This window comes from Gordionus sp. m RMFG-2023, chromosome 1 (genome assembly GCF_954871325.1).
Source record: "Gordionus sp. m RMFG-2023 chromosome 1, tfGorSpeb1-WG-v2, whole genome shotgun sequence".
In the NCBI taxonomy this organism is placed as follows: domain Eukaryota; kingdom Metazoa; phylum Nematomorpha; class Gordioida; order Chordodea; family Parachordodidae; genus Gordionus; species Gordionus sp. m RMFG-2023.
In genome coordinates this window covers 4,687,526-4,704,484 of record NC_088775.1, presented here as the reverse complement: position 1 = coordinate 4,704,484, position 16,959 = coordinate 4,687,526, and the positions used below count along the sequence as shown (strand labels likewise).

At 29.1% G+C, this 16,959-nt stretch overlaps 1 protein-coding gene across 1 annotated transcript; it reads right to left on the bottom strand.

The window, feature by feature from the left end:
- Positions 1 to 330: 330 nt before the first annotated feature.
- On the bottom strand, positions 331 to 10,589 carry LOC135930794 (uncharacterized). Its single transcript, XM_065467584.1, has 9 exons — positions 10,460 to 10,589; positions 8,912 to 9,057; positions 8,169 to 8,314; positions 6,401 to 6,588; positions 5,864 to 5,920; positions 5,706 to 5,773; positions 3,191 to 3,343; positions 2,207 to 2,407; positions 331 to 441 (listed from the first exon to the last, which is right to left on the bottom strand). The coding sequence occupies exons 1-9, from the start codon at positions 10,587 to 10,589 to the stop codon at positions 331 to 333; spliced, it is 1,200 nt and encodes a 399-aa protein (XP_065323656.1).
- Between the last annotated feature and the right edge of the window lie 6,370 nt (positions 10,590 to 16,959).

Here is a 16,959-nt window from a genome sequence, read left to right as displayed (position 1 = left end):
TTCAAGCCATCAAGTTCCGAATCTCTTTCAGCCTTTTCTCGATTAAGAGAGAAAAACAGTACTTCCATTCTTTCCCTAAATAGGTAATTTTTAAGGTACATTATAAATAAAATGAAATATTTTGGTAAGATGATAATGTATCATTTAAAGAGATTGTAGAAACTTTATTTTCTTTCTTTCTTTCTTTCTTTCTTTCTTTCTTTCTTTCTTTCTTTCTTTCTTTCTTTCTTTCTTTCTTTCTTTCTTTCTTTCTTTCTTTCTTTCTTTCTTTCTTAACCTTAGAAATATTCATTTTTTTTGTTGTAATTTATTAAAAAAAATAAAATAATTTTACAATTCTTGTTGAATCCTTTCAATTTCTTCGTTTAAACCGGCATTAATAGAGAAGAAATTTTGCAGCTCCACTTCTTTCATCTTGTAATTTTGATCAAGTCTTTCCATCTGTATAAGAGTTTTAAAAAAAATTAAAAATATACAATCAATATTTTTTTTTTAAAAAAAAGGAGGTTTTTACTATTTAAATTCGAGGAGTTTAAAAATTTTTAAAGCCAGGACGGCTTCTAAGGATGGAAAGAGAGTCAACAGTTCATGAGGGGATATGCTCGTTTATTCGATCAAGGGATGTAAATAAAAAACACGAAAAATACGTTGTTTTTTTTCAAGCCCTATAAAACACCAACATAATTCTTTCTATATTTAATTTTTTTTAAAAACTTAATAAAATTCAAAAAAAATATATATAATTGCTTGGCGCCTATTTTTTATTTTAATATCAAACTAAAATTAATAAGTTGACACGTATTTATAGATACTCTTGTGGCCATTTTTATTTATTTATAATTCGAAAAGTAACGCTGGAGACTAAGGATGACAAGGAAAAAGGAAAGATCCGTAGAAACTTATAACTACTAGAATCAGATGTTATGCCCAAAATAAGTGGATTAAAAATCGTTATAGATAGTTAGAAGAGAAGATTTTTGGGTACATGTTAGCGGAAATGGATTTTTATCAGGCATTGTGCAATTTTTTTAACTTTTAATCATTATTTTTGAGCACGCTTTTTAATTTTAAAAATCTGATTTTTCCGGAAATATATTCCAGCATGTTTAGAATACCTATCTTATGAATCGTAAGTCAATTTTGATAAAAACTAATACAAATTAAATTAAGATGGAGAGTTCACAGAAATATTGTCTGAAATTTATAGAGGAGTTGTTAAACGGCTCGTTTTGAGCCAATTTTTTAAAAACGGCTGACTCAATATTTCATCCAGAAAAAATATTAAGGCAATCCTGAAGATTTTGCTCTTAGAAGGAACAAAGGTCTAGGACATGTATTATCGAAGTCTCGAGGCTTAGATAATATTTTTCTAAAAGAAAGAAAGAAAGAAAGAAAGAAAGAAAGAAAGAACGGCTCGGAGCCAATTTTTTAAAAACGGCTGACTCAATATTTTATCTAGAAAAATATTACGCAAGCCTGAAGATTTTGCTCATAGAAGGAACAAAGGTTTAGACATATATTATCGAAATCTAGAGGCCTAGATAATATTTTTCTGGCTAAAATATTGAGTTAGCCGTGTTGAAAAATCGGCCCAAAACGAGCCATATAACAACACTAATTCATAAGGTAAGGTAATCCATAACATGATGGAATATATTTCTGGTAAAAATCAAATGTTCTTTATATATTCGCGCTCAAAAAATGATTCAAAGTTTAAAAAAATAAATAAATAACAAATTGCCGGTACCATATAATAATAATGAATTTCTACGAATCTTGTTCATACATAATAATGATTATTCATAAATTAAATTTCAAAGTTTTATTTTGCATATTTTTGTCATAATGTCCTTTTTTTTTATAAAATTAAAAAATTAACAATATTTATAATTTATCTAACTTTAAAATATTAATAAACTTTCGTAAATTCGAATAAGGGATTTAGGCCACTATTTTATTTTTACATCAAAAATAGCTTATTTCTCTTTTTTTCGTTAAATTTAATAGTTAATTAATTATATTTTTGATATTTAGGTCATATCATTTGGGATCGATTTTATAAGAGTTGAATATCATTACAATTTTAGAATAATGTTGTGGACACATGTGATATTGCCAAAATGACAATATTTGATGAAAAAAATGAAAGAAATTAGAATAGACCCATTTTTTTTACAATCAAAAAAAAATGTCATAAATTTCATACTTTTTGAGAACTAGATACAAATTTCTCCAGAACTTCCGCGTTAATGGCTTCTAACTGCTTTATTTTATCTCGGTAAGCACGATTTTCCTCACTCCTGTCTCGCTTAAGCTTCTGAGCTTCCAGTTTTAATTTTACTTGCATCTCCTCGAAGAGTTGGCTCTTTAATTCCTCGTATCTACGATTGGAATCCGCGTTGTTCGCCTTGGCGGAAACGTAAATTCAAAAAATAAATATTATTATTTCATTTTCTTTTTATTACGATCATTGATTCATTTATCCCCTCACCATTTTCCTCTGTATCTTCTATAATTCTGACTTCTTTTTTCTTTCTTTCAAAAGTCTATATTTAACTCATTACCAAAATAATTTGAAGCAAACACGCCACCAATTGTTCACTCCGCCGAATCTTAAATATTTTTGCATCATGCGATTCTTATCGATCACGATGAACCACATGAATAAATGGCAAGGGAAAATATTATATATGATATCCACTTCTTTCCTTCTTTCTTTCTTTCTTTCTTTCTTTCTTTCTTTCTTTCTTTCTTTCTTTCTTTCTTTCTTTCTTTCTTTCTTTCTTTCTTTCTTTCTTTCTTTCTTTATTTCTGACATCAACCCAATGTAGATGCTTTATCGTCGAGGAACGGTAATTACACTCTATCCCAGGCCATAGAGAACCTTCTAAACCTCAAATAGCCAACCGGAGAGGTTGTCACCCTCCCCCCCCCCCACCACGTTAAGGGCAAAGGTAGGAATTTGGGGAAGTTACGAGTCTGCGCCATAACGCTGTAAGATATCGAGTGACGTTCAGGCAGGTTATAAACACACGAATTTATCGGTATTTGAGATCGGCTCGGCTCGATAAGATTTGGTGTAGGGCGAAATACATGCGTAAAAATATTTTTATGGGGAAAACAACTTATGGAGCCGATTTGAGCCGATCTCTAATGCATTATAAATAATTTTAAAAAAAAGGAAATAAACTTCGATTCTCTTTTCGTATATATGGCATTTTTCCTCCAGTTCCATGAAGTTCTGATGACATAAATCGATGCTAGCCTGCGCCTTGAGGCATTTGTTGGTTAGTTCCTCTTTTTGTTCGTCAATTTCCTTGACCTGCAAAACGAACACCTTTTCCTTGGAGTTCCCAATGTTGCAAAAACAAGAAAGATTAGAAAAATGATTTAATTTGATTCCCTATCAAACTTTATACGGCAGCGGAAATTGTTTAATAGGGAAGAAAGTTTTTTGCGAGACGCTCAAAATATTTGGATCATTAACAGCTGCTCATGACAAATCAGCACAACGAGTTTCAACTCTGAAAAACTAACAAAATACTATTGTACAATCCCGAAACGCTCATATAATTTTATTTATTAGTTATTTTAAACCTATTAAATGTTAATTTGTTAACTTTAGTAGACCCATTTCTAACCTAATTTATAGGGTCTATAATAACCTATTTAATCTCATTTTTCAACTTAATCAATGTAAATTTTTACCCAATTAGTCAATCCTATATATATTTTATCTAATATTATAAAATCGCTAAGTTCTTTCCCGTATTCCTACAGAGGTTTGGGCCAAATGTTGCAAAATTACCTTATTTGACCCGTTTTGAATGCCAAAACCGGGCCTTAGTTCAAGATTTTTAGCCTAAGGAATAATTTGACCCTATAGGAAGCCGAGAAAAAAAATCAACACTTGCTCTCAAGATATATCTGAATGCTTTCCAGCACAGTCCTTAAGACTGCATTTTAATTCACTTCCACTACATTATCGTTTTTTTCCTTCTTCGCCCACTTCAAGCAAAAGGCTATGAATTCCCGAAGGAGTGCAAACTTCTTGAACGATCTAGAACAATTCAATAGGGAACTGGTTGTCATTTTGGAAAATATGCTGAAGAATATAGAGAAATTTAATGAGAAAATCCTAATAAAGTTTTATAAATAGTATTATCATGTTTTTTTCATAACTGAATAATTTACAATCAAAAACAAGACAAAAAATAATTCTTTTTACAAAATACAAAAAATCAAAAATTGCGCGTTTTTAGTTTTTTTTTAGAAAAAAAAGAGAAAGATGATTCTCGAAACATTTTTATCGCGCATGCTCTAACACACACAAAAATTGTCTAACCCAAATTGAAAATCTTATCTAAAAGTGGAATATGTTCTTCTTGTTGATATGAAAGTAAATTGTATAAACAAAGTTACCCTTTTCTTGTTAAGTAATATAATCTTGATCCAAATAGATAAAAGAAAAATCCGATAAAAATTTTCTAATTGGTCTAAACAATATTTTTGAGACCATGCGCAATAAAAAAATATTTTTTTTCCAAAAAAAAAAACTATTAAATTTTGAATTTGTAAAAATAATTATTTTTTGTCATGTTTTTGGATTGCGAAATTATTCAATAAAAAACATGTTAATATCATTTTCAATCATTTTTGTATTTTTTTTTCAAGGATTTCCTTATTCAATTTCTCTACCTTTTCCGCAATAGCATCGTGTTCCTTATTTATTTGTCCCAAATGGGTCTAGAAGTCGTCTGCACTCTTTTGGGAATCCATAGCCTTTTGCTTGAAGTGGGCAAAGAAAAATAAACAAATAAGCATGTGTTTCTTAAATAAAAACGTATAATGTAGCAAATGCGAATTAAAATCCAGTCAATCTTAAGGATTTGTGCCGAAAAACAATCAGATAAGTCTTAAGAGAGCAAATATTGATTTTTTTCTCTCGGTTTCCTTCGATGTCAAATTATTCCTTAGGGTTAAAATCTTTCGGGTTTTGGGTAAGTTCAAACTGGTCAAATAAGCCGATTTTGCAAAACTTAGCTTAAACCTGTGTTAGAATGCGGAAAAGTACTTAACGATTTTATATTATTAGATTTGACGCTATTAATTAGGCTAAAATGGGTCTACTTAAGCTAATTAATGACATTTAAATAGTTTTAAAATAACTAATAAATAAAATTATATGCGTGTTCGGACATAGTCTTTCATATGATACGACATAGTTGAGATCATAAGTCACGTTGTTTGTGCTTTCCCGGTCAAAACCAATAATAAATTAGTTTCTTATTATAGTGAAATAAAATTTTTAAAAAAACCAAAAAAAAAAGATAATCTGTGCACTGATTTTAGATCATTCACGTCTAAATATTAGATTCATCTGTAAACATTTATTTATACTCATGTCTTTTCTTTTCTTTTCTTTTCTTTTCTTTTCTTTTCTTTTCTTTTCTTTTCTTTTCTTTTCTTTTCTTTTCTTTTCTTTTCTTTTCTTTTCTTTTCTTTTCTTTTCTTTTCTTTTCTTTTCTTTTCTTTTCTTTTCTTTTCTTTTCTTTTCTTTTCTTTTCTTTTTTTTTCTTTTCTTTTCTTTTATATATTTTCTTTTCTTTTCTTTTATATATTTTCTTTTCTTTTCATTTTCCACCTTTTTTCTTCCTTTCTTATATATTTTTTAAAAAAAAATTACAATTTTAATTTTTTTTTACCAAATCATAGTTGGCTAACATTAAAGATTGTCTTTCATTATTGAGTTCTATCCAATCGTTCTCCAGTTCTACAATAAATTTTTTTTAGAAATATATTTGTCATGGTGAGAGAAGGAAGGGGGTTAAAAATTGTATCCAAAATAAAATTAATTTCATACTTTCAATCTTTGATTTCAATGAATCATTCTCGGTGTAAAGTGTTTGTATTTTTTCATCTGCAAGTGAAAAAAAATATGGCAGAAATAAGATTTACAGGAAGTTATAAAATCTATAAGAAATTTCTGGACACTTTATTAAAAAAAACGAGGCCCTTGAATCAACCGAACCCTGACTTCTAAACTGCTAATAAATAAATTGACGAAAAATGGCCAATATATAAGTCCGCAATCACAATGCAACAGCTGATCAGGACTGTTTATAAAATATTTTAATAGAATCAATTTTTTCTAGATATTAACTATTATCTTTAATCCCAATCTTGACGAATTAAGAATTATTACTATTAATAAAGACAAACGTTAAAAGATTTTACGAACTCAATCAGCCGTTAAACCTTTTCAAGCATATGCTAACTTAATTTATTATTTATAAATAACCGGATGTGCCATTTTTTTATAAAAATGGCCACGCTTCCGCTCGGTTCCTTAGATTTTGTGGACATTTTTATTTTCAAAAACAAATATTTTGCTTCTAACCTTTTTCTCGAATTTTTTCGTTCAGTATCAAATCCCCCTCTAAATCCACGAACACTTCCTCGCTGATAGCTTCACCCGCGTTATTAACGCCCATCGAATCGGATTTTAAGGTACACTTTTCTTTTCGATTGTTCTCGTCTTTCATGATTGACAGCTCTTCCAATTGAAATTCTGCATCTTCGCGTTTCCTCAAATTTTATGATATTTTAAAATCAAATTGAAAGTAACCGGAATTGGGAAGAACATCAACTTTATTTTAACCGAACCCGAATAATTATATTGAGACCCGGTTCAAAAAAGTGCGCACTCAAGCAAAGATTAAAATATTTAGATTTAACGGTTTTAAAGGGGTTCCAACCGGTTGGATTTGTTTAGAAAATGGTATAAAGGTTAGTTCGGATTTTGCCCAAGGAATCAAAAAAAAACAATCAATTTTATTTTGGCGGATAAAATATACTATAACCATTCGAAACTTTCCGAATAGGGTTCCCTTCCCAAATTTTAAGCAAAGTCACGTGATAATTTTTTAAAAAAAATCTTTTCTCATTTATTATAAGGATGAACCTGTCATTTTATTTATTGTATCAAATAGGTAAAAGAAATTTTGTCATCTTAGCAAACTCTAGAATATACAGAAGCTCGCAAATTCTGAAAACTTATGAAATAAAAAAAGGTCTGTTCTGTTAATATATCTGGCTCGAAGCAGTAGATATTGGTGTAAAATTCTTCAGAATTTCTACCTTAGTTTCAATCGGTTTCAATTTATTCAGCTCAATTTAGTTTTCGATAAACATAAAGACCGATGGCAAAAAAAAATAACATACTTCTAACATTTTTAGCTAAGGATGCCAAATTTTTCAACGGGTTGAGTTTGTATGTCATTATAATTTTTTAGAAATAACGAAATATAAAATTTTTAATCTGGTCAAAAAGGATAAGGATGGTTTAGTTTTATATATTTATATGTTATCCAATAGATTCTTAAAAAATTTTTTTGATTTAGTATAACTTCTATAACTTTAATATTTACTTATCGGCGCTTGACAATTAATTAGATTATTCCATCTCCATTTGGAGGGAAATTTTTAACAATTATGTTTCTATTATTTTCTATCATTGTATATAGCCTTATATTGGCCAAAATAGAACTTATCTGTTTATACATATTCCGAATTTTTGTTTTATGCAGAGAGAATAGTAAAATTATAAAAAAATAATTCTTGGATGTGGACTTTGTCGAAATAAATGACAATCATTAAAATAGCTATATCTGTGACAGGTGCCGTAAAATAAATACTCCCTTTAAAATTAATACCAATTCATGTCTAAGGGCTGTATTCATAGTAGGGTCCGAGCCGATACCATTCAACAGCTGATCGATTTTTTTAAAAAAAATTTTTCAATGAGATCAATTTTTTGTTTATTAAAATCGATATATCCTTATTGTCATGCATGAATATAATTAAAAATAAAATTAATATCAAATAAATAAATTTAAAAAAAATTGATCATAAAATACATTTGACAGTTTTGTCAAAATACAATCGTTACGAAAAGTAAACGACGTAACGTCAAAAGACATAATAATAATAATAATAATAATAATAATAATAATAAATAATAATAATAATAATAATAATAATAATAATAATAATAATAATAATAATAATAATAATAATAATAATAATAATAATAATAATAATAATAATAATAATAATAATAATAATAATAATAATAATAATAATAATAATAATAATAATAATCCTACTGTTGTTCTTCCTTGAATTTGATCTCCAAATCATCGTTTTGCTTCTCAAAATCCTCGATTTGGGAATGAAGGAACGAAATTTTTTCTTCGCTGCTGTGTTTAAAATCTACGTAATCTTGGTTCAAGCAATCGAATTGTTCGCTTTTCTTTTTTTTTTAAAATAAATAATAATTATGCATCGTGACGTGTTGAGGAATGTGTTATTTACGGGTACGGGTTCAGAAAATTTATAGTTGTTTTGGAAATTTTTGATCCAACCCTGCCCCGGTCCCTTTAGCACTTATGTCTTTTAATGGATCAGGCATTAATTTTGTGTTTTTTTTATTGTAATATACCTTACATCTTTTCTAGCAATTTTTTTTTATAAAAAAATATTGCTTTATATCTCAAAATACAAATTTTTTTAAATAATATTTATATCTATAATTATATAATATTTTGATAAATTTTCCTCATAACTACTTCCACCCCCCCCCCCCAAAAAACTTTTGTATTTTCAAAACATATGTTAACTATGCATGAATGTTCTTGTCCGACCCATATAGGGTGTGCCGATGTGTTATCTGATCGGTCGAGCTGACACGGAAAGACCGGGTCGGCATTTTCTCCGGGTTTTTTTAAAAAAAATTCAAAAATGGCGGGATCTGATCGATTTATAAAAGAAATTTTTATGGTCAACAAATATAAATAAAAAAATATTTTTTTAAAAACCTCATAATTTAATAATATTATTTTATATAAACTTCTTTCATTAGAGTCGTGAGACGATTTATTTCGACTTTCTGACCTTCCAAACACTTCCGGCATTTATCCAGTTCCATTCGCAACATCATTACTGTAGAGGCATAATCGTCCTTACCTTTAGTGGCTATGTTATCGTGCATTAGTTCTTCAAATATATACATTTTTTTAAAATAAATAGCAAAATTTTATGTTATACCATCCTGCTTATTATTAAAATTTTGAGTTCCTAGTGGAATGATGTGGATACTGAGTGTAATAAGAAAAGGGAAAGCATTTGAAAACATGTTTTTTTTTGTTTTGTTGTTTTTGCCCAACTCCATATTGAAAATACCTTAGCTATGGTTGGATAATTGTTCTTTCAAGCCAATTTTTAAACGGCTAGTTGAAACGGCTAAAATTTATTTTTCGGTCAAAAAATTCACATAGCATCCTTTGATAATCCAACTTTGAAGAAACTTATAAAAACATGCGTCTCAATTCTTTGCGTATTTTTTTTGATACACAGCTTTTGGACCTAAATTGTTAGTAAGTTACTTTCAAATATATCTTCAGTTACCAATTTACCAAGATACATTTTTATTATATTCATGTATCGTGCGTGAATAATGTCGAAATTGAAGATCTTTTGTTAAAACTTAGATCTTTGAAGTAAACCAAATATTAAAATATATAACAAAATGATTATAAAATATGATTTTAGCTTTTGACAATAATAAACCAAATATCAAAGCTTTAGCTTTCAGCACAGAAGCATATCCCCATTCATCCGTAAACACATTTTTAACCATACTAAAAAAAAAATCTTACAACTGGGAAGCTGGAAGGAAGTGTAGTGTTATACTTTATGAATAACCTCTTTATATTAGGATAATTTTTTAGGTATAGTACAATAACGACACTCATGTTTAGAATAATCATTTTTAATGGCGTTGGTAAAAAAAATAATATATTAATTCTTGTGATCTTTTTTTATGCGATTTTCTCCTTAGCAAAATCTGTAAACTTTGAAAGTTCATAGACTAATAGCGGTATCTGTTATTCTTTTTAATCTTTAAATTTTCTGCCATGCGAAAGGTAGTCCAATCAAGTTTGAAAAAAAAATTATTGTTGCTATTTTGATTTGTTTTCCTCTATTTCTTCTTCTTCGGGTAATCGCTAATATTAATCATCGAAAAATTTGTAGTATATAAAGATTATTTATTAACACCATTTAATCGTATTTTCGTCATAAAATTGTGTTAACTAAAACGTGTTTTCGATTGGAAAGAAATAAACTAACAAATTGTATTGATAAATAGATAAAGAGAGCGCTTAAAATGGATCGCGATACCGATACTTTATAAAAATGTATCTAGATATACAGATAAAATATTTCTTGGTTCCATATATACCAACAACACTGCTATAGCTTTAGCCAAATTTGCCTATTTTCAGCCGTAACTAAACTATATTCCTTACTGAAATGAAATAGGTTTTTAAAAAAATATAACAAAAATTTTTCTGGCTAGTTCAAAAAAATTATTTATTTTATCACCAAAATAAATTACTTTTTTGGCTCATCGTAATTCTATCTGTCCCTTTATTGATGCCGGACAATGAGGAAGGCGTTTTGCGTACGTTAGACGGATTCAAACTCAAGAATGAGGCTTCGCTCCCTAGCGATTCCTGACTGCCCATAGGCGCCAAATGCGTCGTCGAGTTGTAAAACCTGTTCCTGTTCCAGCCGGTAAGACAGACTCCGGCGATCGTGGTCCTTCGGTTTGAAACGAGGTCGTTGCGGAAAGTATTGAAGTTATCGGAAATTTTATGGTATATATTGCTGTTATCATGGGGCAGTTTGACCACTTTCTCGAGTTTCACGAAGATACCGTAGTTGGGTTTGCACGTGAAGTATCTATGTGTAATACAATATCGGGGGAGGGGGAATTATTGCCTATTATATTATAGAATTTTACCTAAAATAGGACTAAAAAAAGTGATCCATGTATTTTTGATTTAAATGTGTATACTAGAGGTCCATGATAAAATTCTCAGCCCACGACCATGCCCCAAAATTTTTTTGCTGGACCCGGCTGGTTAATTTCAGATTGACCGGTCCAGCCAATGTGTATATTGCTCACACCTTCGTAAGTTGGGTCGTTTCATGGCCCATGAGCCAATACCTATGGGACGAGTAGGGTCCAAGATTAGATTTTTTGGCGGGCCTGGTTTTAATGGGCCTGTACCTAAAATTTTTCATTTAAATGTAGCGTATTTAAACAGTTGTTTTTCTTTCGATGATAATAAATTTCGGAATTGCAAACAAAATGATTGGCCTAAATATACCGAAGTATTGTAAAATTTTTATCGATACATTAAATTTTTGAATATGATTCCGAAATCTGATTGTTTCTTATGGAAGTTACTGCTTCCCACAATGCAATTAAACATGCCTCTTATCTCTTGAAATAATTTGATCATCACCACCTTGCAAAATGCCCAATTCTTGTATTATATCACTTACTTCACTTTCAGTCAGATGCTACCCTTGATATTGTGAACAAATAAATCTTACAATCTTTTAAAGCATTTGACCTTATTTGACATGTGACTGAATTTGACCTGTCAATTAACTGACTTGCCAATCCTGCATTAGCTTACTATTTTTTTATTTCTCTTCAAATTACCACTATATCGGCCATTTATCTGTATAAGGTGATTCTTTGAAGTGGTTTTCCCATTTCCAACAGTCTCAAAACTCAAACTATAAGAAAGGTATCATTGATTGATAAGCCCTTTCCCACTTCCCTTGTAAATTTTAAAAATATATATTATCGATTTTTCCTGTTCATTGTAAATATTCCTTCATTCTATCTTTCTGTTTTCCTACACTCGAGATGGGTAATGAGAAGCCATGTTTTATTAAGTATCATAGTTCCAAAAATGGATCATAATATTAGTAAGAGTATGAATGAATGAAAAAGGTGTGGAAAAGGAAAGAAATATATTTTTAAAAAAAAAAATAAAAGGATCAAACCTTTTACCCTTAACTCTCCCATCATTTTTCCCCAAGTTTAGGTCGAGCTCCACGCCCACCCAGCATCCGGGAGAAACATCTATGGGGCCTATATATCTTACGATCCCGGCTTTCATATTTCTCCCTTCCCCGGTTTCGGTCAAGTTGACTACGCTATTGCTTAGGGCATTCAGATCGCTCGCCATGCTACTGAAATTTGAAGAATTATTAGGACGAAGGCTATTATTGGCATAAAGATTCGATTTATCTAGTAATTTCGCCACGGGATCGCTATTTTTGATGGCCACCCTATCTCCGATTCTCAGCTCCTCTCTCGGAGGAGCCTGTTCAAATGGACCCTCGGAATTATGGGCATCGGTTTGCTTATAGTTTTGAGCATAATTGGGTGATAGGTGATAGGCGTTGTCGCCGTTATCAATAAATTCGTTCGAGGGGGACAGCAGCGGGGATAACTGGGACCCCGGGCTCTTCAGGTTTAGGGACGAAAAGGAGGATAGGGAGGAGGATGTTTCGTTGGATTCGACTTGATTCGCGTTTTTAGGGATGATGCTGGTATTACCGTTATTACTCGAGTTTTCCTGGTTGTGGCGATTCGCTGCCAACTTTTCGGAACCTTCGTTATCTCCGAGGTAATGATCGCGGCCCTGTTCGCAATCTAAAAATTTACGATTGTTACTGCTTGCGTTGTCGTGGTTAGACGTCGCATTTTTACGAAAGGCACCCGTGTCTGGAATGGGTATTTGGGATTTGAATTCACGTCTAGGGTTCGTTTCCATCACCGCCCGAATAAGACGCGTTTAATTTCCGCGAATATCGAATTCGATATAAATTCTAATTTGGTCGAAGGGAGTGGGGGTTATAATTTTATTTTATTTTTGTTTTGGGAAATGTATTAATTAATATGTTTAGATAAATATGGTATTAAGAAAAGTAATTTCTCTTTAACGTCTTTTTTTTAAAAAAATAAATGCAATTAAAAAAATTAAGTTATTTTTCATATTATTATTATTAAAAAAAAATAGAAAATTAGAATTTCGTTTCTATAATTAAAATTAATCTTGTATAATTATATTTGTATAAAATACATGGGAATTATTTTCCTGTCTGTATTAGAGATCCGAAACGGGAAATATATTAACCCACCCGCCTGCCCTTACTACGGGAGGAAAAAAAACTCTGATCAGTTGTTAAAATATCTAGATATAAAAATGTGGTATCATCTAGATACAATTTTATTTAAAAAAGTATCTGTAACTAAATCTAGATAATATTTTAGAGGGATCTGTATCTGTTAAGATACATTTTTTTATACACTTTTTTATATTAAAAATAAAAATATTTGAATGCAAAATTCATTTTATTTTTCATATGAGCATATAATTTAAATAAATATATATTTAAAAAAAAAATTAAGATCAATATAATATGAAAAAGATATATGCTTAAAATATTAAAACTTATATATTATAAAATATTAAAATTTAAATGTAAAAAAAATATAATATAAATATTCATTAAATAATATTTTATTTTTCCCATTTAAATCTATAGATATCAGTTCAAAATTGTGCAGGATATTTTAATCTATACTGCAAACGCAAAGGCTCAAATATGTTGGCACTATATATAAATCCTCGCTTAGCCACGTCACCCATTAATAATTAAAAACAATACCATTGGTGCACAAAATTATTATAACCAAATAAATTTATTATTTTTTTTAAAATAATTTTATTGGATACAATAACTTTTAATGAATAAATTATAAACAAATGCTCGTTCGTAAAGGAGAATTCGTTGGAAAAAACGATAAAAATAGGGTTATTGACAATTTTTTTTATTATTATCTTGTTTACATATTTTGTGCTCTCATAGTAAGAGTTTTTGTTCGAGAACAACGGTGAATAAAAGTATGGAAAAAATGGTATCTGTTTATAGATACATATGTAAAAATTTTATTACCCGTATCTAGATTCATTTTTAGACGATGTATCTGTAACTAGATTCCATTTAAAAAAAGTATCTCATAACAAATCTGGTAATCATGTATTATTCGGTTGGTTTATCCGTCAATATATGCGTATAGTGTCAGTTATAATTTGTTCATGAAATTGGTATTTATAGACTAAGAATAAGGGGTTTAGCATTTTACGCGATTTACAGAATGTTAATAGAGGCAATGCATCTTGAATTGTAATATCCAAACTTTCAAAACCTTTATTTATTATATTCAAATTTATTGGTAAACATATGATTTCTAAGAAATTATACGGCCTTAAACATTCTTTATTGTAAGAAAGAAACTGCTAAATTATAACCTCACATATGATAAAGATCACCCAATTTGCATATTTATTTTAATTGATAATGAGTAGCGAAATACCCTTAAAACATTTCTGAGTTTATTATGGGTATAAATTGATATTCCATGCTGATTTTCCTTAAATAAATGCATTTGTTCATTGTTTATCGTTAATACTAGCAAATTTTAATCGCGGTTAAAAATTTTCTCTCAAGGATTCCGCGATAAAGATTTCACCCAAAATGTATGCACTACAAGCGGTAAATTAGCGATATTATCAACGATATTATCTTCGCTGAAAAAGTTTTGAAGGAAAAAAAAATTTATGAAATTAGTTTGGCAATATTACATTAAATTTTTTCTTATTAATTTGTAATTCAAATATTTTAATTTTTATTTTACCATTAAAATATATGCCATCTTGTTAATTTAATTGCATCTTTACTTATTTATAATGGATATACATTTAACACATTATATTAGCCACAGGTCACAAATTTATTTAATATATATATACAATTTAAATTTATTAAGACTAATCATTTGATTTTTTTATTTTTTACCATTTTTAATTTATTTTTAAAATGAGGCTTTTAAAGTTTCCCAATATTATCCTTATTGCTATCGATAGCTTCTACTAATGCATATTTAAAATACATGAAATAATTTGTTTTGATTATGATTATTTAAAATATAAATTTTTTCAATTTATAATCTAACATCTCTGAATTATACTGACTGGTCCATCTTTAAACTTTGCCAATATGAGATTGTTTCTGATTCTACAATAATCTGGCGCGAAATTATGCTTAGATAAAAATAAAATAATAATTATATTTAAAAAATAATAAAAATAAACATAATAAGGGTAAAGAGACGGCACATAAATTAAATAATTTCATTATTTTTACTAGATAAGAACTATGCTTTAGAAATATCGATCAAAAAAAATTTGCTTAGATTATTTTTAATAAAAAAATAGGGCAAACAATTCAATTACTCAAGTTCATATTTGTAGAAAATAAAACACTTCACATATTTTATACAACCATAGCATATGAAGATTAATACTTGCTACGGTTCGTATAATATTTTAAAGTAGAAATATTTATTATTCTAATACTATACCAAATAAATAAAATAATTATTTTAAGGTTGCGAGAAAAAGTGCTTTGTCAAGTGTGATGATAGATATTCCCTTAATTCAGTTGAACATTACCAAAAAGTTGTCCAACCGTTAATCGCACCCCGCGCCAAAACTAAACCACCAACTCGACCTCCAACTAGGTCTCATAGTAACTACTCGGCCTACAATTAGCCTCCAATAGTAACTAATCAACCTCCAATAACAACAAAACCACCCCTCACGACTACCCGATCCCCAATAACCACAACTAAGCCCGCCATTACCACAAGACCACCCATTACAATAACCTTTCCACTATTTCCAACATTTCCACCTAAAGAAACTGAAGCACTACCCATGAAACTGAAGCCACTACCACCCATGAAACCGAAACAACAGGAGATAGTGACTCTGATTGAAAGGATTTATTTAATCGATCAGAGATAATTATATTACTCATAGAATTATTATTTTTTAAAAAATGTACTTTTTACACTACCCGTTATATTTTTTTAAGACATCATGTGTATTTTAAATTTAATTATATTCTTTTTACAGATTTTATTCTTTCTTAATAAAAAATAATTAATTGACATGTCATCCCTTCCAAATTTTTTCGATTTATTTTATAATGTAATTCAATTTATATCTATAAGTCTTAAAAATTCGCAAAAAAAAAAAGAAAACTAAAAAAAATGCAAGTGTAATTATGTGCCCTTTAAATACACAGCTGATGTGTCTTATTTTGACAAAATTTTCAAATATTTAAATAGCACTTTCTTTTTAGGCCAAAATTTTTAGAAAAATTTTCAAAACAAAATGGTTGAATTATACTAATCAAAAATAATTTTATAAGTAAAGGATGATAGGGAGGAGGATGTTTCGTTGGATTTGACTTGATTCGCGTTTTTAGGGATGATACTGCGAGTTTTCCTCGTGGCGATTCGCTGCCAACTTTTCGTAACACTCGTTATAAGGAATATATAAATCCTCGCTTAACCACGCCACCCATTAATAAATTGAAAACAATACCATTGATGCTCAAAATTGTTATAAGCATACAAATTTATTTATCCTGAACTTTTAATGAATAAATTATAAACAAATGCTCGTTTTAAAGGAGAATTTGTTCGAAAGAACGATAAAAATAGGGTTATTGACAATTTTTTTATTATTAACTTGCTTACTTATTTTGTGCTCTCATAATAAGAGTTTTTGATCAAGAACAACGGCGAACTCTGTATATAAAGTATAGAAGAAAAAAATTGTATCTATTATGTAAAATTTTATTACCTGTATCTAAATTCATTTATAGACGATGTATCTATATATCTAGATCCATATAAACTCTATCCATTTAACTCTGGTAATCATGTATTATTCTGTTGGTTTACCCGTCACCCGTCAATATATGTCATTAGTTATTTATGGACACAAAGATAAGCATTTATATGCTCGTCATCTAAGAGGCATTGAATTAATTTATAAATAAAAAAAAATTGTAATAATAATAATAAAAGCCATCATAATTTAAGAACAAATTGTTTCGGCTAATTACATAAAAATTTTAAGGGATGTTAAGAGTAGACTTAAAATTTATTTT

Bases quoted from the DNA above. Each gene is read 5' to 3' on its own strand.
- LOC135930794 (XM_065467584.1), bottom strand. From the start codon at position 10,589: ATGGGCAGTCAGGAATCGCTAGGGAGCGAAGCCTCATTCTTGAGTTTG. The intron at 8,315-8,911 runs GTTTATATAAAA...TAAAAAAAAAAG, and splicing joins TCACGACTCTAATGAAAGAA to AAAAGCGAACAATTCGATTG. The intron at 2,408-3,190 runs GTTTATTTCCTT...GTTTCCGCCAAG, and splicing joins TATACGAAAAGAGAATCGAA to GCGAACAACGCGGATTCCAA.